We start from the raw sequence: 23,203 nt of genomic DNA on the forward strand, positions 1-23,203 counted from the left end.
CCACACTCTGTAGCGCCTTACCGTCAGCAGCGGTGGAGTTGCCATACCAGGCTGCCATACACTTAGGTTGGAGTCATTAAAACTCGTTTTTCAACCACTCCACAAATTTCTTGTTAACAAACTATAGTTTTGGCAAGCCAGTAAGGACATCTACTTTGTGCATGACAGAAGTAATTTTTCCAACAATTGTTTACAGACAGATTATTTCACTGTATCACAATTCCAGTGGGTCAGAAGTTTACATACACTAAGTTGACTGTGCCTTTAAACAGCTTGGACAATTCCAGACCATGATGTCATGGCTTTAGAAGCTTCTGATAGGCTAATTGACAAAATTTGAGTCAATTGGAAGTGTACCTGTGGATGTATTTCAAGGCCTACCTTCAAACTCAGTGCCTTTTTGCATGACGTCATGGGAAAATAAAAATAAATCAGCCAAGACCTCAGAAAAACAACTGTAGACCTCCACAAGTCTGGCTCATCCTTGGGAGCAATTTCCAAATGCCTGAAAGTACCACGGTCATCTATACAAACAATAGTACGCAAGTATAAACACCATGGGACACGCAGCCGTCATGCCGCTCAGGAAGGAGACGCGTTCTGTCTCCTAGAGATGAATGTACTTTGGTGCGAAAAGTGCAAATCAATCCCAGAACAACAGCAAAGGACCTTGTGAAGATGCTGGAGGAAACAGGTACAAATGATCTATATCCACAGTAAAACGAGTACTATATCGAAATAACCTGAAAGGCAGATCAGCAAGGAAGAAGAAGCCACTGCTACAAAACCGCCATAAAAAAGCCAGACTACGGTTTGCAACTGCACATGGGGACGAAGATTGTACTTTTTGGAGAAATGTCCTCTGGTCTGATGAAACTGTTTGGCCGTAATGACCATCGTTATGTTTGGAGGAAAAAGGGGGAGGCTTGCAAGCCGAAGAACACCATCCCAACCGTGAAGCACGGGGGTGGCGGCATCATGTTGTGGTTGTGCTTTGCTGCAAGAGGGACTGGTGCACTTCACAAAATAGATGGCATCATGAGGTAGGAAAATGATGTGGATATATTAAAGAAACATCTCAAGACATCAGTCAGGAAGTTAAAGCTTGGTCGCAAATGGGTCTTCCAAATGGACAATGACCCCAAGCGTACTTCCAAAGTTTTGGCAAAATGGCTTAAGGACAACAAAGTCAAGGTACTGGAGTGGCCATCACAAAGCCCTGACCTCAATCATATAGAAAATGTTTGGGCAGAACTGAAAAAGTATGTATGAACAAGGAGGCCTTCCAACCTGACTCAGTTACACCAGCTCTGTCAGGAGGAATGGGCCAAACTTCACCCAACTTATTGTTGGACGCTTGTGGAAGGCTACCCGAAACGTTTGACCCAAGTTAAACAATTTAAAGGCAATGCTACCAAATACTAATTGAGTGTATGTAAACTTCTGACCCACTGGGAATGTGATGAAAGAAATAAAAGCTGAAATAAACAATTCTCTCTACTATTATTCTGACATTTCACATTCTTAAAATAAAGTGCTGATCCTAACTGACCTAAGACAGGGTATTTTTTACTATGATTAAATGTCAGAAATTGTGAAAAACTGAATTTAAATGTATTTGGCTAAGGTGTATGTAAACTTCTGACTTCAACTGTACATATATGGAAAAGTATCTATTCTCATTATAAACTGAGACAAGTGTTGTTCAGAACTCACAACCCAGTTGGTCATCAATGTCTGTCTAAAAGTGTATGACAGAGTCAGACCGATTTCCCAACATGAAAGAGAGGAGGATGGCATTGGCGTTCAACTGGTCTACAAGTAGGGTGAGTTAACATGTTTTATTTTACTTGCTCACACACGCACGCATGCACGCACGCACGCACGCACACACACACACACAGAAATCAGTACCATGGACAGCCACATGATATTTAACAACATTGATTGAACTAAATTGTTTTTGGTATCTTTAAGTTTGTTTTCAGTCTATTAAACTAAGCATATATAGCCTTGTTGATTTTATGATGTTTAAGTTGAATTGGTGTGGTAACTCTGTGGTTGTAAATCAGTAGTTTGTTGTCTTCTAGCTGTCACGACCTTATTGTATATAACGGTAGTGTATGAACTAATGGCTATAGAGCAAACAACGCAATTGTGACAACAGGCTGTAATATGGCTTTTTTACTGTCTTGGCTTGGCTTGCTCAATGATTTTAACCACGGAACTCTACTACCTGTCAGTCTGGGGCAATGAAGCAGACAGCCCCAGTGGTCTGAAAAAGTCTTCCTTTAATTCTTTCTCTCTGACTAGACTGGATTGAATATCATGTCAAATGTCAGAAGCCTTATTGTTCTCCTGTTTTAACAACGTGGCCATTCATCCAACATCTCTCTGTGTCCAATAATAGACTTCTTGAACAGCCCTGTAAGTCATGCTCACAGCATCATTTGAATGGACAACATATTGTGAAACAGATATTGTACTAGCGTAGACCTACATGGAAAGTGACACAAACAGTATTGTATTTCCATTCCTTGCATATTTCCAGACAGTCACATGATTCACAGACAAGTTACCTATAGTCTCAGCTACAGACTGCAAAACATTGTCATTGCCAGGTTAAATGAGAGCATATTTCTCACAGCGCTGAATCAGGCAGTATTTACTGGTTAAACAGCCTCGTTATACCCATCCTGAACTTTAAGTTACCATTGACCATCTGCTAAACAGTCTCACTGATTTGGTTGAATGTGGACTATAACTGATGATTGACAATCTCTAGATCAACTATCAATGAAGAATGCAAATTATTATTTTAAAATGCATGTCACAAAGTGCCCCCAAAAGAACAGACCAAGCTTGTAAGTGTCCTAGGTAGGGAGAACCCTCCGAGCCTCATTGCTTTCATTTTGAAGGCCACTAGATGCTTGAAAACAAAGTGAAACAGATGCAGTTCCAGTAAATCATTCAGCCATTATTTTTGGGTTATATTATTCAGTGAGGTATGTCCTAAATGGATGAATGATTAACATTCAATAAATAACTTCTAAAATGTCCTATTTAGGGTTTTACAACTTGGCTTCACCTAGTTTTGTAAATTATTTTACAACATGCAACTTTGCATTATAACATATTGGTTATCATGAGTGAGTTCAATCACCCTTGTTATAGAAGCAGAGTTCATGAAGTTAAAAAATAACAAAACCAGCTCAGAAAATGCATACTTCTTCGCCACATAATGGTCTAAGTGTCTGTTAACCCAGTTCCATACAAGGTCACGTCTTCCTTATTTTGTGTTCCCTCCTCCTCTGACACTACACATTGCAATACACTTGGCTTCATTTAGAAAGCACCACGTTTTTTCCATCTCTATCGCTCTCACACACGCAGGAAACACTCCGTTTTTCAGGTGGAACTTGACTGACTGACTGTACCTTCTGTTGTATCCTCTCTATTATTCATGAGGGTGTTATTCTTGTTATTATTCACTAGGGTTACTGTTTTAATAAAATAGTTAAATTCAATCAAAACAATGTGTAATTTTGGTATAGAATTTTTGTTTGTGTATAAAATATTTTTGTTTGTGTATAAAAACAATAATTTTTTTAAATCACAATCATTTCAATGGTCTTGTTATCATTGCAATAGTAACATATTATATCTTTCATGTCAAAAACATGGGTAGTGTTCATGATGGTAAATAAGTACTTTGCAAGGTTTTCCCCAAATTCTGACACAAATTTACATTCAAAGAACAAGTGAGACAGATTCTCACCTTCTTTTTCACAGAAAACGTAGATATCATCAATAGCCAAAAATGTGGAAATCATAGAATTACATGGATATATCTTATGTAAACATTTTAAGTGCACTTCCTTAACTTTGTTTGGTATACAATATTTGTAAGGCCTTAACCATGCATTTTTCTAGACAATATCAGGAATAAGCATGTTCCAGAAAAATGTTCCTCTCGGTGTAAGTTGGTTTTGTGAATGAAGAATTTGTCTTGTATATTTATTACAACAAAATTTCTCAAGTAAGCCCACACCTTCCAATCTGAGTTCTGGATAAACTTTGTGATCATTACCAAAGCTAAGATGAGTTTTCATTAGTGTAGTTAGACCACTGGTAACAGCTTTGATCACAGAAATAAACTCTCTGAAAGGTATTGGAAACTCTTTCAATGTTATAAATTGTTCATATGTGAGAATATTACCCTTGTGGTTGACAAAATCAAGAACAAAGTCAATATTCCTCTCATGCCAGCTGGGGTAGAACAATGACTTATTCCTTACAGTTACGTCTGAATTATTCAACAAAAGAGCTTCATGTGGGGAAAAATTGTGCAGGAAACAGATGTGCAGGAAACAGATGACAGATGTATTCCTACATATTTAACACAGTCCTTTACATGAATATATTCTATTTGTTTATCATCAGAGTTAAATACACATAAGATTTCACATTTAGAAACATTCCGTTTTAATCCTGATGCAATATAAAATGCAGTTATAGCATTAAGGGCATGGGCGACCTGGTCTTTGTCTCTTAAAAAATAGTATCATCAGCCAGTTGGGAAATTTTCTTTGTTAAAAATGGTTAAGCCATACAAATTTGCATTATTCAGAATATCTAGAGATAGAAGTTCCACAACCAAAATGAATAAAAATTGCGAAATTGGGCATCCCTGTCGTATACTTCTGTTGATACTGAATCTTTTGGACGTATTAAGGTTTAGTAACACAGAACTATTTATATCTTTGTAAAACATGAGAATTACTTTGATAAAATTTTCACCGAATCCAAAAAAGTTTAAGAGACCTAAAGATAAATTAATGTTCAATTGTGTCAAAGGCTTTACAGAAGTCCAAAAATAAGACAACCGCATCTGAGTCAATTGCATCTGAATAATCTATAAGGTCCAAGACTAAACGAATGTTAGAGCTTATGTGACGGCCCTTCATAAATCCTGTTTGAGTCTAATTTTTAATGGTATCTATTCCTTTCTTTAAACTTTTGGCATAAACCAGAGCAATCAATTTGTAATCAATATTTAATAAAGTAATTGGTCTCCAATTGTCAATGAGAGAAGGGTCTTTATCAGGCTTCGGAATCAATGAAATAAGGCCCAGTTTCATAGTGGAGACCCACTATTAATGTAATCTTGAAACATTAAAAAAATCGGGTCTTCTAGTAACTCCCAAAACTGTCTATAGAATTCAACTGACAGGCCATCAGGGCCAGGTGATTTCCCCCTTTTTTCATTGAATTCAGAGCCTCTCTAATTTCTTCAGTTGACACAGGTGAATCACAAACTGAGTGGAAATCATCCTCAATTACAGGGACATAATTCTGAATGTGGCAAATGTAGCTTTCACAACCATCTTCCTGAAATTGAGAGCTGCAAAGGCTTTCATAAAAGGAATTGACAAATGATGATATTGTAATGGGATCTTTGCATAAAACATTGTTAATTTTGAGTGCAGTTATAGATCTTCTTTTGTAGTTTCTCTTTTCAAGTGCAAAAAAAGTAACTTTGCCAGATCCTTGTAAAGCTGTTCTAATTCTAGTTGTAAAGACTTGAATACAGACTCCTCTTCTTCAGATAGATTATCTTTCTTTAGAAAACTGTCAAACTTGCTCATCATCTCTTTTTCTCTAAGGTTCTTTAAGTGCATCAGCTCTTTGGCGCGTTTAATGACTACCACTCTGACTTTATATTTGAAAAATTCTCATCTACTTCCATGACCCAAGTCTTTTAATGCAAAAATATCTTCAGCTAACGATTTGATGTTTTCATCCGGATTGAAATAACGCCAAGCATCCTCAACACAGAGATCCTTGCATAATGTAGTGATAATATTTCTATTTTGAGGGCTTTGACTCATTCTAGGAGGAAAACGATCAGCAGATGCATCAGGTGTTTCATTCAAATCCCCTGAAATAATTAGAAAAGCATCTGAGTATTTGATGCTTAAATCCTGTACTTTCCTGGTAAATTGGGTAAAATGGGTTTTATTTGGAAAATGTGAGTTATGTCCGTCCGTATACATTACAAATGATGAAAATAGCAGTCAAGTTTAAGTTACTATGACCCATCTCCCATCTTGTGAAGATGTGGATTCCTTTACACTTGTGAATAAGTGTCAAAACACCAGCAAAGTGATTTGATCCATGACTGAAATAGGCCATATCTCCCCATTGTGCTTTCCAAAATTTCAAATCACTTTCACCCGAATGAGTTTCCTGAAGGACAAAATCTGCATTACTGCGTTTACAGCATAAAAATAAAGCTTTCCCTTTTGTAAGATATTGAGTGAATTGAAAATGAAATCCTGCATTAAAAAATAACACAAATAGTAATGTGAACAATAAAACAAAGTGAACCTTGAGAGGATTACTCCGACGGAAAACTACACTCAGCTGAGGTAGCGGTGGTTAACAGTATAAGAAATCTATTTACTTCCTTTTTTTGGGGGGGGCAAGTGTTCATCATTTGTAGTTTGAACAGTACATTAACTGTACTCATGGCAGTACTCACAGTTCCAGTTTGGTTAATATCAGAGTTACTCAGTATACATTCTTCATTTGATAAACCCGTGTGGGCCTTTGAACCCAGCCTTCTTTCCCTCGTCGCGCCTTCTGTATAAGTGGCCACAGTTTCTTCCTGGCAGCCTGATCCTGAGGTATCAGAGCTTCTTTTCGTCCAGAAACGTTTTACCCTTGGCCATTCTCCAGATGATGTTCCTGTAATGGCGCATAATTAAGGGCAAGATGATATTGCGAGGGGGTCCATCAGATCTTTGTTTCCTAAGTCGATGTACCACATCAATCACGTCTCTTAGCCTGTCTTTGATGCACGGAGACACCTTTCCCAGGATATTAATGACTGTTTCCCTAATATCCTCCCCCTCTACCTCTTTTACACGTTGGATTTTCAGATTCCACCTGCGAGAGTACCTTTTGAAGTTCAGCTACATTCTCACACAGCTCATTATTTGGGATTGCATTTTCTTAAACGCATTCTCTAGGAACGTTATCTTTTTTGCCGAGTTTTACTGACACATTCAACCGTTGTTGCGTTTTCGTAAATTCCTCAGTTATTCTGCACTTCGACGAGAGTGCTCTGAAATCGCATTAGATAGCCAGAATGAATATAACACCTATAGACAACCCAGAGGCTAGAGGAAAATCCTGACACTCAACCAAGGCTTTAAAAAAACAAAGCTTTTACTTTTTAAAAAATATTTTAATGCACCATTAATAAAAGAGTCCAACGCATTAATACAAGAGAAATATTGCAAATAATATTAAAATCAAATTAAAAGGAAAAACAAAAAAGAACAATGGAAGGTATGTACAGTTTTCCTCATGGGAAGTAGGAAAGGAACAACGTATTTACAGACTGGAACCAGTGTGTTTCTACGAGAAACAAACACCTCTACAATATGTACATTTGTCTGAACTTTTTTTTCCATCTTTTTATTTTTAAAGTTAGAGGGTTGGTTTTTACTGAAAAGCGCCTGTTGCAACAAGAAATATAGATAACTTTTCTGCTGTGGAAAAAACAGAACACCGAGGGGCCTTGTGACATTTAAAACATCTAAATCAGAGATTAAAACTTGGGACAGCGACTGCTTGAGTTGAGAGAGCAACTCAAGCTAGAAACTAGATTTACCAGTTCTGATCTACACATAAGTTCACCCTTTAAAACCATTCAGAACACACACTAAATGACAATGTCCAACCATACGCAGACCTCAACACTTGTATTGGGGTCAATGGGGCAGAGTTATGTTCGGGCTCCCGAGTGGCGCAGCGGTCTAAGGCACTGCATCTCAGTGCAAGAGGCGTCACCACAGTCCCCGGTTCGATTATTGGCTGTATCACAACTGGCCGTGATTGGGAGTCCCATAGGGTGGCGCACAATTGGCCCAGCGTCGTCTGGGTAGGCCATCATTGTAAATAAGAATTTGTTCTTAACTGACTTGCCTAGTTAAATAAAGGTTACATTTAAATTAAAAACATTTTTTGAACAGATTTGTCTAATGGTTTGCCAAATAAGGGAGATTTCATAGAAACAGTGTTCCTGACAGTGTGCCTTGACCATGTCATACAAAAAGCGCAGACAACCTGACATTTGCAGCTTGTTCAATAGCACAAAACTACTCATTGACAGTGAGAGCACATTCACACGACAGGAATAAAAACTTACTCGCTTCCGTAAGAATACATTCTCTTAAAACACACACACACACACACACACACACACACACATGGGTCAGGGCCTTTCTCTGCTTCCTAACGTGAGGAGGGACAACATCACAATGGGGAAAGGGGAACGTAAAAGGAACAAACGAAGCATTCCAAATGGAGATAAACCTGCAGACTAAAACTCGGCAGCCATCTTAAGCTTTAAAGATAAACTGATGTGACGCCATAGACTATTTGATCTACAAATGATTTGTTCTTATGTAGCATGGTGAAAAACAAATATTTAAGTCTATGGTCTCTCCTCCAAACAAACTGGTGAGGGGAGTCACGCACCCACCTACAGCTCGCACAACTAAATCAGAACAAGAATAGTAATAAGAATATGCAATACTATAAAATGACAAAGCTCTAACAATCTTAATTTTTGGAAATCTTGCATAACTGAAGTCCCAATGGATTAGAGTGTGTAACTAACACTGCGAACGAACGCCTTTAAAACCCTGAATATTGTTTGTAAATCCTGTGCGTCTATGTGCGGATTGGTGTGTGTGGGCAGAGGGTTTGGGTTAGCGGGAGCTTCCGGACCACTCCCTATCTGTGCGGAGGCAGACAAGACCCACAACACCAGTTTTGATAGGTTACGGTTGCATTCTCAATTCCAAGGAAAGGCTGTTGGAAGAGGGGGACAGCGGAGACTAATGCTGCATTTTAGGGGTTTGGGGTACAGGAGAGGGGGCCCGATTATTAATCACACCCCTGGGAAGGAGAGTCTCACAGCCCCTAAGATAATAAACCATAACCCCAGGTAAATTAAAGCGTGTGAACAGTGCAAACGTTGCATGTCTCTCTCTCTGTTTTCTGGATATGGTACAGACAACTGTTTGACAGTCTGGAGGAGCAGGTGGGCTTTGGGGTCTGGAGGGGGGCTGTTGGTGGTGGGTGTGGCTTTGTTCTTGGTTATAGTCAGGGGTTGTGGTGCGGCGGACAGGAGGGACTGAAACACGGGGTACTGCCACACCTGTGTGAGAGTGGTCATGCTGTGGTATCTAGTTGAGCGTCCCACGGCAGTTCTCTGTTCCACACAGACAGGGAATCTTATTTTCCTCTAGAGGGAACTTGTAGTCGTAGGTAATCTCTTCATTCATGCCAATGGCCTGCTTGGAGTAGATCACGATCTTCTTCTGGGATTCTATGGTGATCACCTTTGCATAGCAGTTAGGCTGGGGAAGGAAGAGGACGGAGACCAGTTATGGGTAATTCAAAGAAAAAAAAACGACTTAAGAGGATCTTACCCGTCAATGTTACTGTGAACATTGTGTGTGTATCAGAGTCACTAAATATCTATGATGGAAATGTGTGTATTTCTATTTAGTCTTCACGTTGCTTCACTCCATTGTTATATCCTGTATTGTTTTGCTTGTGCAGGTATAGGCTGACTCACAGTGCAGCAGTGGTTGATGAAGCGTGCCAGGTTGCCTAACTTGGTAGCATCAATGATGGTGTCGTGGTCCACTCTGAACAGGTAGCTGCTCCCAATGCCCTGCTGGGCATAACGCTTCTCTCTGTTGTCAGCCACCATCTGGCAAAGAAACGGGCACAAACAGTCAAACAATGATGCCAGCTGAACACCCAGGAAAGACTAACACTGATGTTTGCCATGTGTCTATTGCTAATGCTATGACACCACACTATGGATGAATGAAGTACAGACTAGAATATGGCCCTACACACATACAGTCCTCAAGCAGTACAATGACCAGTACCTGTCTAATATTCTGGCCCACATACTCAATGACCATCTCGTCAGCAGCAATGGGTTCCATGGTGAACAGGCCCCATTCATGGATCCTACTGCGGCCAAATCGAAGCTTCTTCTTCCGGAACTGAGGAAGGAAGCAAGAGTTAGTGCCATAGTGGTGCAATAATTTAGTTACTCTAGTCCAGGGTTTCACAAACTCAGTTCCACCCCCCAGCACTACACAACTGATTAAAATAACCAAGTCATTGAATGCACTATCAGCCTTTGCTCTAGATTTCACCATAGTCCTGGATCAAAGTCTCATTTTCAACACACTGGCCTGGGTTTAAAGGGTCAAGGTCTTCATTACACAGTAACAGAAGTGAGTTCTCAGAATGAAACCCATGGGAAATAACATGGTGGTTGAAGAGCAGAGGTAACACAGCAGTTACATAATATCAGTGGTACACACAGTTTCAGGCTGCTGTTGTGTACCTTGAGCTGATTGAGTTTGAGCAGGTCAGAGTCCATGACTGCAGGGATGCCTATGGCACTGAGGAGGCGGCGCTGCTCCGACCGTCTCTCTGACAGCAGCCGGTTTGAGCCCTGAGGGGAGGACAGGAGGAGAGTTACATTGGGCCAGTGACACACACACGGTGACACACACCATCACATGGCCTCGATGTAAATACTACTGAGTCAGAGGCACTTTGCCCTAAACGCCCAATATCGTGTTAAGCGAGTTCATTTTCATTGCCTCGAGCAGACGCAGCAAAGCTGTTGAATACATCTGCATGACAAACTATGCGGGACTTCCTACAGCATTGTGAAGCATATGCTAAAATAAGAAATACACTACTTGTTCACCAACTTCCCTGTATTCAATGACCAAAGGTCATCAATCTTATTGGAACAAAACCTGTGACCACAGAGCCTATGACAGGCAACAACATCACAGCATTGTATGAAAAGCCAGAGACTATATATAATATAAAAAGTAGAGAGATGGTAAAGAGAGGTGTGCGTACCGAGGCGTCGTAGTCGGCAGCCTCCAGTAGGGCCTGCTCAGGCAGTTCCAGATCCAGGTAGACATCCTTCTCCTTCCTGCTGATGGCGTAGTAGCCTTCGCTCCTGGCACAGCCTGTCACATGCTCCCGCAGCTGCCCGTCTGCACTCTTCTTCTTACGCCGCGGGTTGGGGATGTTGGTAAGTGCAGGCCATACGTTAAGGCTAACAACAGTTACTGATGAACACACACCAGTCCATCTAAATACACATGCATCATTACACACCATTTCATCTACTTCCACCACAGGAGGTTGGTGGCACCTTAATTGGAGAGGATGGGCTTGTGGTAATGGCTGGAGTGGACTACGTGGAATGGTATCAAATACATCAATCACATGGTTTCCAGGTGATTGACGCCATTCTATTTGCGCCGCTCCAGCCATTATTATTAGCCGTACTCCCCTCAGAAGCCTCCACTGACTTCCACATACCGGTACATTACTTAAACACAGCTCAACTGTTCATAAGAGGCATCAACACATGGAATATCCTAAACCACAAGCAGGGCTTCTAACCCTCGTTCCAAACCCCCTGCCCTGCCAGTAGTAAAGGATATCAGTGTGGTGGACCCAGTGTGTGTCGTTGAGCCAGTCGGTGCTGTGGTCGTCCTGCAGCAGCTTCTCATAGGTTGTCTTCAGCAGCGTCATGTCCTCCATGTCTAGACCAGAGTTCCAGATATTGTACAGGATGGTCATCTGCTCAAACTCGCTGCGCTGGTCAAACGTGACGGGCTCCGGGGCAGGGATGGGCTTGGGCCAACGCTGCGACGAAGTCAACCCGGCCTCCTGGAGGAAGAGGCGCTCGCTCTTCCTCACATCGTCCCACTCTTCCTCGTCCTCCGTGTTAGACAGCTCACCCGGCTCCAGCTGCTCCACGTCCACATCCTCCTCCAGGTCCACCTCCTGACAGGAACCGGGGACAGGAAGAGGGAGAGAGTGGGAGAGGGACAGGAACAAGGAGAGAGTTGGAGATGTCAACTCAGGAACTAAAATTAGCCTGTAACAGGTTCTTAAACACTGGTCAATACAGGCCATAGGATGGGACTTTCTAGATTAGACTGTAATTTACTAGCAATTTGTTTGACATTATTAATATATATTTACATGACAATTTGACCATGTAACTGTCAAGCTGTGAAACTTTATGCAATTGAGGAAAGACATTGCTTTGCATGTCATTTTAAGATGACAAAGTTACAGTAAATGTAAGCTGTTGTTGACACACCATGCTCAACACTTCTTAGTTGTGACACTTGACTCAAGCACAAACCCACAAAATCTCACACCTCTAGTTTCCTCTTCTGTTTCTTGGTCTGATGTTCCTTCTGCTTTTTCGTTTGCTGCAACTCCAGATTTTCCTTATCTTTCCTCCTCCTCTTCTTGTTCTTCTCTTTCCCCATCTCCTCCAGTTCACTGCCCCTCGCCACCATTCCCTTCCTCTTGGCTGATGGGGTGAGAGATGTCAGCACAGAGGCCTTGGCCATGTCTCCATCCTCACACAGCAGCCCCATGCCAGACAGGTACTCAGCCTGGTGTCTGTCCCTAGAGGGCAGGGGTTCCCCTATGACCTCCTCAGGAGCTTCCAGCACCCCAGAGATGGCGTGATGGTTGAAGTCTGCAGGGAGGAGCACCCCAGGCTCCTGTTTGGAGACACTCCTCTTTTGGGCATGGATGAGGTGGAAGGGGGATTTGGAATAGTTGTGTTCCTGCAGGGCAGACAGGCCCTGTGGGTCCATAACCAGGGGGAGGGCTTTGGGAGAGAGGAGCATCTCCTCCTCCATCTTCTGCTCCTCTGCCTCGTCTGACGTCTCCGTCTCTTCTGAGTCTCCAGCGTCTGGGTCCAGCTTCAGGGCCACATCAGCCAGGACAGACAGATCGGCCATAGGCGCCGAGCCCAGCTGTAGCAGGCTGGATGCTCCCAGCTGTTCACCGAGTCTCAGCAGTCCCCCCTCCTCCTCCTCCTCCTCCTCTCTGAGGGTGTGGAAGGAGGGGGGAGGGGTGGGGGTCGAAAGGCTGACAGTCCTGGGGCGTCCCCTGCCCCGGCCCTTTGTGACAGGGGGCGGGGCCTCCTCAAAGGCCATCTTGACCATGGAGGCGTGGTCCAGGGGGAGGTTCTGCACGGTGCGACACACCCACACTGGAGCGGGGGATTTGGGGGAGGCCCCCCGTTTGTTGGGGGACTTGGTGGGGGTGATTGGGGGGGACACCAGAGGGACAGGGCTATTTTTTGAGTCTTCGGGGCGTACAGGCAAGGGAACAGTGAGAACAGGGGAGGGAGAGAGGACATTGCCTTCGCCTGGTTTGGAGGCAAAGGGGAGGAGTGAGAGAGTCTTGGAGGGGGTGGTTCCAGGTGTGGAGGCGATGAAAATGGAGTCTGGAAGGTGAGATTTCATGTGGGACAAGAGAGGAGAGGCAGTGGAGGGAGGTGGGGACAAGGGGACAGTTGGAAGGTGGGGTTTGTAGTCGCTCTCCCCGGTAGAGAACGAGACGGTCTTCCTTCGCTTCTTGAGAGGAGGCACAATGACAATTGGGGAGGAGGGGCGGGGGGCTGGAGGACGAGCGTTTGAGCTGAGTGTTGATGAATCCTTCTTGCTGGCAGCAATTTCTGAGATATGGGCACATATTTGAATTATGAATCAGGTGAAAAACAACATTGGCACTTGCCATGGAAATGAACATCCATAACAGAGAAACTAAATGTGTGACTAACCAGCTTTGATCTCGGCGCTGAGCGGTGCTTTTGGAACAGCAGCTGCAGACTTTTCTCTGGAGTGCACAACAAGTGGAATGGTCAGTATCAACCCAGACACACATTGAGCAAGAAATCAAGTTTCAATAAAGACACTTCCAAAGGAAATATATAGAAAACATTTTGGATACTTATATACAGGTATATTCAAAAACAGGAACACTGTTCAAAACGTACCGGTCATCCCCCTTCTCTGTGTCCAGAGCTGTGCTGTCCATCGTAGATTCATCCATGGTGTCCAGTCCACTGCCGGCCTGCTCTCCTTCCTCCTCATCCTCGTCTTCAGAGGAAGAGGAGGATGATGATGTTGAGGAGGAAGAACTCTCTGTGGATGAGGAGAGGCTCTCATCATCGCTGTCCGCACTCAAGGCCTCATCTGAAGAAGTGAGATGACGTGAGAGATGATAAGATGGCATGATGGAAAAGGTATCTATCTACCTGTGACGGGGGCACATTGGCTTCAATAAGGACAACATGAAGAATGATAGATTTACCTTCAGACCCCTTGTCACTTCCCTCCTCCTCATCGTCCTACAGAGAGGAACAGAAGGACACCGTTTGATAATATACAACAGTGTCTCAGGTTCAATCCAAGTCAATGAAGCCAAAGTACAGCAGAGTATGAAGAGGCACACAGTGAAATGCTGCCATCTAGCCAGCACTATGGGGAAATACAACAACACTGCCAGTATGTACTGCTTGCGGAAATCATCAACTGATTAGAAGAATCATGCATTATTGTTTCTGTAGCCATTTATTCAATTTGAGATAAGATAAACTTTATAATGTGGAGAAACATTATTTTCATGCTAAATTATCCCTTGCACATGCAGACACACACCTTATCTGAAGAAGAACCATCAGAAGTCTCTTCTCCTTCGCTGTCCAGGTCCCAAGGTTTACGACTTCTCGTCTTCTTCTTCCTCCGCCTGCTGTCCCTCTCAGCCCTGTGGCTCTCCCCATCTGCCATTCTTCCCTCTAGACCCTTGTCATGGTACGAGTCTGGGGGGAGGAGAGAGATGGTGAGCCAACATAGGAAACACAAAGACGGTCGGTGACAAATCCCCAAAGGAGAGGGTCATTGATGAAAAGCTCACCTTCGTCGTCATCCTCTGGCGGTGTCTTGGGTCTCTTCATCTCTCCTACCTCTGCTAGCTCCAGAGGTTCTTTCCTCTTCACCTGGACACAATACACACAGACAGTTAATAACATGATAACTTATAGTGGAAAAAATCCCTAAGTGAATGGCTGGATACATTGGAGTATTATCTCTTCATGAACATGTATTAGTGTAATGTCTATACATCTCTATTTCCTATGCTCAGTACAAAAATGTATGTACATCAGTAACGGACAATTGCCGAGTTCCAACTGTTGCCTCTGTGTACTTGTTTACCTTGAATGATGGTAGTCGTAGTGCCCCTCTCAGTGAGAAGCCTTCCATTCCTCCACTCTTGGCCCAGTCCACCAGAGACATGAGGGGCTCCCGGGGCTTGCTGCTGGCCTTGTTCTCCTCCTTCTTGTCCTCGTCCCTCACTGCAGCCACACCCCGAACCATGGTCTGGAACGGCTGGGGAGGGAGGACGGGTATCACGGCAAATCAAATAATGGACAACAATAACAGGAAAACCATGTACGACTTGAAAAACGGAAATCAGAAACCAATTTAAATTGACCAGATGGGTATACTACAACGCTAGATCTAATCAGTTTTCTGAAGCTAGCCAGCTTCAATTAGCTTCACATTCCAGCTCAGATTTAATCCGTAATACAACAGTGGATATTGCTTGTCTGCCTGTCGCTAACTCTAGCAGGCTTGTAACTGCCCGTGGATGTCGCACGTAAATAATCAAACAACAAACTCATCGAGACAATACTGAAACATCAATCCATGGGCGAGTAAGTGACACATTTTAATTTGTCCCAAAATCAAATTGCAAGAAAGGTTATCTTGCAAATTCAGCAGGCTATGGTGTTAATAACATCTTTGGTGTGCTTATCAATGCACAAACACCTTTTCCCCACTCTTACAGATAAAAGTTGTATTGTGCGTCAAGTTTCAAATGCATTCTGTCATTACTAATTGTAATGTGATAGGTATTTTAACATTTATGTTTAACATACAAAAAAAAAAAAAGATTAATTAAATGAGGGGGATGATGGAGGGAGGGAATCTTGATGAGAGGGAGGGAATCTGATTTATTTGGTCCTCAACTCATGGCAGACACTTCATTCAGGATAAATGGAGTTAGCCCTGAGTTAGCCTGCAGGTTAGTTCTGAAGGATTCGTTGCCATAGAAATGTACCTGGCTGAAGGGTGAGTCACTTTCACGGTACCAGTTATCCCGAGTTGAACTCAAGGGTTGACCAAAGTTACCTCACTAACTCCTCAAACCAGGTATGTAGTATAGGGCATTTTGTCTGTGCTTTCTGAACATGTTGTTCCACTCTCTTACCTTGGCTTTGGTCTCCTTGCGCTCCCACCACTCGTCAAAGGTTCCAAAGGCGATGTTCTCCACCATCTTGCGGTTGAGGTCCCTCTGCATGATGCTCTTCATCTCCTGGATGAGGGTGGCCAGCACCAGCTGCACTGTGGCCTCGTGGGGGTTCTCTGTTAGCAGGGGCATTTGGGGGTCTCCCTCCGCCCCGTACTGGGCCTCTCCCCCCACAGGAGGCATTGTCCCATAGGGCGGAGGGGTGTGGTACGCGTAGTGTTCGGGTAAGACATGCGGGGCCCAGCCCGTGTGTGGAGGGGGGATGGCGTGGTGGTGGGGCATCTGAGAGGGGCCAGGGTAGGCGTAGGGCATGTGGGGGGGCATGTAGTGCTGATCCTGCTCATAGCCACCCCCTTCTTGGTCCATGTAGGGGTGGTGGGGGTGTGGGGGAGGGGGCATGGAGTGGTAGTAGTCTGAAGGGGGGGCGTCGCCAGGTGCAGCGGTGCCATTAGAGGAGGACATCCTCAGCTGGTGCAGCCGACTCAGCATCTGGGTCTGCATCTGGAAGGACATGGGGGCTCCGCCACTGTACTGGTTCATCAGCTCCATACTGCTGGCATAGTCATACATGTGTGGGGGCATGTGAGGAGGGTACTCAGGGTGCAGCTCCATGTGGCCCAGCGGTGGGGGGATGCAGGGGGGTGGAGGGGGCTGTAGGGAAAAGCCCGGGGGAGGGAGGTGAGGGGGGTAAGAGGGGATGGGTGGAGCAGGCATGGACGTGCCAAAGTGCTGTGTGGGGTCAGAGGGGGAGGCAGAGGGGTCTGTCTGGGAGGGCAGGGGGGCCTGGGTTGAAGATGGAGAAGAGACGGAGGAAGGAGTGGCGTGGTGGGTGGTCACTGCTGTAATGGTGTGTTCTTCATCCTCGTCGGAGATCTCCATGTCTTCCCCAGAGGAATGAGGGGATGACTGCAGAAAGGAAAGAGAGAATTCACAATTTCCCCACACTCTTGTATCAACTGACAATCCCTGCTAACAATACACCAACATTTCCATACAATCTGATTCCTACAATATTTCCATTAACAGAGTAAGATGTTCTTACCTGACTCTTTCCGTTGTAGGGGGGTGTCTGTGCCCCTTGTCTGGTCCTTGGATCAATAGGCTCAGGTTGGGCTGTCTCCTCCCGCAGAGGTCCTGTTCCATGGAGACTAGTATGGTCATCTGTGGTGGGGACGCGGGGAGAGAAGGTGGAGGAGGAGGGGGCTTGTGCTACTACAGTGGGACTCTTCCTCCCCTCTCCCCCCGTTCTCTGCTTCCTCCCTCTACGGCCGTCTTTATCCCTCTCTCCTTTCCTCCTCTGCTGGCCTCCACCATCTCCTCCTTGTCTCCTCCGCCTGTCTTTCTCCCCATCCTGCTCCCTCTGCTTATTGCTCCTGCCCTCACCTGCTGCTCCTCCCTTCCCTGCTCCTCCCTCTCCTGCTGCTGCCACCTTCTCTCTCTGCCTTTCTTCCTTTCTGTCCTCTTCCTCATCTTCATCGGAGGGCAGGAAGGAGAACTTAGCTTTCTGCTCTTTCAGTAGCATCTCAATACGAGAGTCTAAGCTGCTGCTGTGGTAGACAAATGGCAGGCTCTCATTGGTGGAATCTGGCTCCGGGGAGGAGGAGTCTCGCTGGGGGGGTGGGGAGAGGGAAGTGGAGGAGGGGAGATGGTGTGGGAGGGAGGTGGAGGAGGGTGAAGTGGAGGAGGAAGCCATGGAGGAGTGGGGTGGAGAAGAGGGAGGGGTGGAGGGATGCTGAGGAGGGGGAGGTGGGGTGGTGGGCCGGCGTTTGGGCTTGGTCCATGTCTCCTCTCTGACTGGGCTCTCCTGGCCAAAGTCAAGGGCGCTGAGCGTCTCTGCTACAGCCGCGGCTATCACAGAGGCAGGGGGGAGGGGAGGTGGTGGAGGGGGCGGCAGAGGGGTGTGGTGGGATCGGGGGTCCTTGTCAGACACAGACCCCCTCTCCCCAGAACCAGCACCACTAGGCTGGGCACGATACACTGAGGCGGGCTCTAGGCGGGAGGAGACAGAGGGGTTGTGGGGAGGGGGTTGGTCTTTGGAGGAGGAGTAGGAGGGGTAGGCAGATGGAGGCGGGGACAGACTGTTGGAGGAGGAGCGGTGGGAGTTGGAGTTGAATCTGGGGTCGGAGCTGTTTGAGTAGTCGCTGTCTCTGTCCCTCTCCCTGCTGTCTCGGTCGTGGCTGCTCCGTCGCCGGCTGCTGCTACTACTACTGCTGTGATTGTGCGAGTGGTGGTTACGGTGTCTGCCGTGTTCTCTGGAGCCCAGGCTGTCCCGTCTGTAGCCCCTCTCCCTCTCTGAGTGATGCGAGTGGTGGGAATACTTGGAGGAAGAGTTGGCCTCCTGGTAAGATGACCTTCTAGAGCCAGTCCCACCGGCACCGTACCGCCCTCCTGAGTCCCTGTCCCGCTCTCTGTCCCGCTCTCTGTCCCGGTCTGCCAGAGGGGGCTGCTCGTACTGGGGTGCAGGAGGTGGGGGAGGCATTGCAGGGTGGTGTGCCATGTGCTGTCCAGCCCCTCCAGCGTTTGGGTATGTGGGGTAGAGCGGGGGCTCGTTTGGACGGAAAGGGCCGGTAGGGGGGTATGTGGGGCGACACCTTTGGTAGGGGTCTTGAGGAGGTGCATGGGGGTCCTCCGAGTACCGGGGAGCTTTGTATGCCCCGACTGAGGAGGAGACAGTAGAGGAGGAGCAGGAGGAGGAGGGAAGCATGTCCTGGGGAGGGTAGCCACTGGTCAACGGGCCAGCACTGTATCCAACTTGTCTAAGAAACAAAAGGAGAAAGAGGGTTTATATATAACACAAGTTACCACATTGACTATTACTATCCTAATAAAGAGAAATGTGTATACCTTTTTGGAATGACAAACACATGTTTGGATAAATGAACAACTGAGCTATTATGCAGGGTGTTTGTTCCCCAATACTGACCTGGCAACAGCGTAACCCGAGTCCTGTGAGACAGAGCGAGGGGTGTAGGGCGTTCCTCCTCCCTGTGAGGAAGCGGAGGAGCCTGGGGTGTAGGGCCCCCCCATGGAGGAGGGGGTCGTATCTAGACGCTGCTCACTGAAGCCTGTGTCCACAGAGCAGGGGGTGGTGCTCCCAGGGGTGAGAGCCGGTACCCCTGTAGCCAAGCCCGCAGCCAGGCCAGCTATCTCAGAGGACAGTCTCCGCCTGATATCTGACGACTGCACAGAAAGAGAGGAACAGGAAGATGGGAGAATTAGACAGAGAAAGTAAAAAACATTACACAGTAGAAAATTATGAAAGCCTCTCAAGAATGATGGACCATAAAGGTAAATCCTCCATGAAAATGTCAGTAGGATGGTTGTGATGAGCCCTTGGTGAGTGTACCGTGTCTGGCTGTGTTGGCGCTGGGGGCTGGAACCGCTCTGTCAGGGCCTTGCCTCCTGTGGGCACAGTCTGGGGCGTGTAGGAGCCACTCACTATCAGGTCATAATACTTCTGCCTCTGCTGGCCTGCAGATACACAAACATACCCATAAGACAAGGATGTAGCTAACAATTATGTCTCCATAAAACACCTCTATACTCCAATAGTAATTGCAATAGAAGTTATTTTTATACAAAATAATAGATATATATCAAATCAAACCACAGATATTAAGCCATGAATCCATGTCATACCTTTGATGTCCAGCTGAGCGTGAATGATGTTACCCATGACGGAGGTGTTGTGCAGCTGTTTGACCGTGTCCTTCGCCCCCCTGGTGCTGGTGAAGAGCACGCGGGCCAGGCCCAGGTGCTTACGGGTCTTGGGGTGAAACAATATCTCCATCTCCTCCACCTCTCCAAACTTTGCACACATCTCAGCCAGGAAGGGTTCCTTGATGTTGTCATTGAGGCGAGCAAAGGTCACCTCCTTGAGGGGAATGGGGCCCACGTAGAACTCATCCAGCTTTGGGAACAAAATAAGGAAATTAGAGATAGCATGCTACAGTGCAGCTTTTAGAGAGTGAGGCTGGTGTGAGTGTATGATGAGTCAGCAAGTTAGATAGGGTTCTAACTTTGAACTTGGGCACTGGCAGGGCCATCTCTGTGTGCCTGGACCAGATTCTACGAGGTCGAGGGTCCCGCAAATCTCCCACTGGGGGGAACCCCGAGTCCTGGAGAGATGACAAGTAAAAGTCATGTTACAATTCAGGACATGTACAACAACCCTACTCCAAAATAAAAACAGTTATGTAAAAACAATACCAACCGGCACACTGAAATGCACCCCATCATATCGGTATATTTTGTTGTTAACCCTCCGGGTGGCTGGGTCTTGGACGAGCTTATAGCTCTTCCATTGCAAACTGAGAGCTCGTTGTGTATCCGGCTCACTGTCTGGATCCATGCTATAACTGGAAGAGTGAAGTGGGAGATGCAACTGAATTAAGTGTTTTGTCACTAACGTTAACATCATTTTGTATCCTCATAACAGGCACAAGTATACATGATGCTAGCTACATACTCGTATTTGGTTAAATAAACCATGTTTAAAAAAAACTTCTTTGATAAAACAGCTCACATCAATGTAGCATCAAACGTCAGTTCTTGTCATGGTAACCTACCTCTGGCATACTGTAAACTCGCTCCAGCCTGGTGCTGCTGTCAAAACAATGACAACGTCACACGCTAGCTAGCTGTGTTTTGATATGATTCCACTATTTTCAATCCGATAGTTATGATTTAGATAACTAAGGTAGCTTATTGTAACGTTCGTTATATACTTCGGATCACCTTGACTAACTAGCTATATCTAAACTAGATTAGCATGGTAGCTAGCGTTAGCTGCTATCATACTCAGTTTCATTTAACAAGTTAACTTGTTTCCTAGCTAGCTATTCAAATCCCAACTAGCTAGTTAAGTTTCATAAATTTGAAAGTGGTTATTCAAAATATTATTTATGTACAGCGATGCAAAGATCGACCTAAGTTAGCTTGCTAAACGTCATTCACTCGCCTAACCGAACCTGCCTCTTTCAAACCGATTGCCCGTTTCATCCGAAACTACCAACCCGCCGCTCAAGTGAAGCTAGGCCTAGGACGAACGGGGAAAAACACTGAGTACCAAACTGAAAAGATAACTCCGTTTTTGCCAGTGGGCACAATAGCTCAGTTATAACAATGTCGATACGTTCCCGGTGCTGTGTAGTTACCATACAAAGCGTAATATTTTAAGAAATATTTGTTTATGTCCTAAAACAAAATAATGTTAAACGAGCGGCCATCGCGAAACAAACCTGAAAGCCTCGCCTGCACTCCATCAGTCTTTGCGAATACATTTTGTCATTCGAAGTCAGCACTTTCCTCACAATCCATCCAGATCCACGAAAATAAAGGGAACAGTCAACTCAGTCAAAATACAAACGTCACCGACTAAAAATACATTAAAAAAAATTTATGTTGGATGTGCCTACTACACACAGGTAGTTATAAGATTTAAAAAAAACTATTTGTATGTGCCTTCTCTTGTCTAGTACTACTTGTGGCGAATCTACGGATCAATGTATCAGATGTGGCCTTAGAGATACCCATTCCACATAGTATAACTTGCAGGACATTGACACCGAAAAATGTATTATTTAATTATCCTCGTACCTTCAGTTTTGAACTTCTTTACTTAGTTATATTATGCATACGGAGTACCAAAGAAGTTTCAAAAGAACTACTGCACAAGGAAACAATTCAGTGACAACACTGCCATCGTGTGGCCAAACATGGCACCGCAGGGAAACGAGACACATGATCACATACGTCACACAAGTAACAAGGGTTATGTTCAGAGCTGCGGGAAGTCGGGTTGCAGCATCACCCCCTTAAACGAAAACATTACTCCTGTGTGAATGGACAATAACAAAATATTCCTTGCAAAATATACATGGCACAGTGCATTCAGAAAGTATTCAGAACAATTTACTTTTACCACATTTTGTTTCTCATAATACTCCATAATGACAAATCTAAAGCAGGTTTAGACATTTTTGCAAATGTATTACAAATAAAACACAACATTTACATAAGTAATCAGACCCTTTACTCAGTACTTTGTTTAAGGCCTTTGGCAGCGATTACAGCATTGAGTCTTCTTGGGTATGACACTACAAGTTTGGCATAGATGTTAGGGTTCCAGTCTTGGCTCTGGATGGCCCACCCAAGGACATTGAGACTTGCCCCAAAGCCACTCCTGCGTAGTCTTGGCTGTGTGCTTAGGGTCGTTGTCCTGTTGGAAGGTGAACCTTCGCCCCAGTCTGAGGTCCTGAGGCGCTCTGGAGCAGGTGTCATCAAGGATCTCTGTATTATGCTCCTTTCATCTTTCCCTCGATCCTGACTAGTCTCCCAGTCCCTGCCGCTGAAAAACATACCCACAACAGGATGCTGCCACCACCATGGTTCACCGTAGGGATGGTGCCAGGATTCCTCCAGACGTAACGCTTGGCATTCAGTGCAAAGAGTTCCATCTTGGTTTCATTAGACCAGAGAATCTTGTTTCATGGTCTGACAGTCTTTAGGTGTCTTTTGGCAAATTCCAAGTGGGTTGTCATGTGCCTTTTACTGAGCAGTGGCTTCCGTCTCGCCACTCTACCATAAAGGCCTGATTGGTAGAGTGCTGCAGAGATGGTTGTCCTTCTGGGTTATTCCCCAATCTCCACATTGGAGCTTTGTCAGAGGGACCATCGGGGTCTTGGTCACCTCCCTGACCAAGGTCCTTCTCATGTGCATTTACCACAAGTGGACTCCAATCAAGTTGTAGAAACATCTCAAGGATGATCAATGGAAACAGGATGCACATGAGCTAAATTTGAAGTCTCATAGCAAAGGGTCTGAATACTTTTATTGTTAGTACATTTGTCAACATTTCTATAAACCTGTTTTCCCTCTGTCATTCATTGTGCAGATTGATGAGGATTTATTTATTTAATGCATTTTAGAATAAGGC

The 23,203-nt window shown here is 45.1% G+C and overlaps 1 protein-coding gene across 4 annotated transcripts; it reads right to left on the reverse strand.

The window, feature by feature from the left end:
• Window positions 1-7,231: 7,231 nt before the first annotated feature.
• Window positions 7,232-21,538, reverse strand: LOC139421493 (histone-lysine N-methyltransferase SETD1A-like). 4 transcript variants are annotated; one of them, XM_071172446.1, is made up of 21 exons: window positions 21,507-21,538; window positions 20,480-20,624; window positions 20,286-20,384; window positions 19,906-20,176; window positions 19,613-19,737; window positions 19,190-19,446; window positions 17,309-19,022; window positions 16,228-17,172; window positions 15,168-15,341; window positions 14,869-14,950; window positions 14,613-14,773; window positions 14,266-14,302; window positions 13,949-14,147; window positions 13,733-13,788; window positions 12,309-13,627; window positions 11,580-11,925; window positions 10,984-11,165; window positions 10,451-10,561; window positions 9,981-10,100; window positions 9,659-9,796; window positions 7,232-9,437 (listed from the first exon to the last, which is right to left on the reverse strand). In XM_071172446.1, the coding sequence occupies exons 2-21, from the start codon at window positions 20,615-20,617 to the stop codon at window positions 9,264-9,266; spliced, it is 6,648 nt and encodes a 2,215-aa protein (XP_071028547.1). In that variant the 5' UTR covers window positions 20,618-20,624; window positions 21,507-21,538; the 3' UTR covers window positions 7,232-9,263. The 4 variants fall into 4 exon arrangements, with proteins under 4 accessions (XP_071028547.1, XP_071028548.1, XP_071028546.1 ...); XM_071172447.1 differs by having other exon boundaries at window positions 20,835-21,531; XM_071172445.1 differs by lacking the exon at window positions 21,507-21,538 and having other exon boundaries at window positions 11,580-11,922; window positions 20,480-20,792.
• Between the last annotated feature and the right edge of the window lie 1,665 nt (window positions 21,539-23,203).

This window comes from Oncorhynchus clarkii, chromosome 12, assembly GCF_045791955.1.
Source record: "Oncorhynchus clarkii lewisi isolate Uvic-CL-2024 chromosome 12, UVic_Ocla_1.0, whole genome shotgun sequence".
NCBI lineage: Eukaryota > Metazoa > Chordata > Actinopteri > Salmoniformes > Salmonidae > Oncorhynchus > Oncorhynchus clarkii.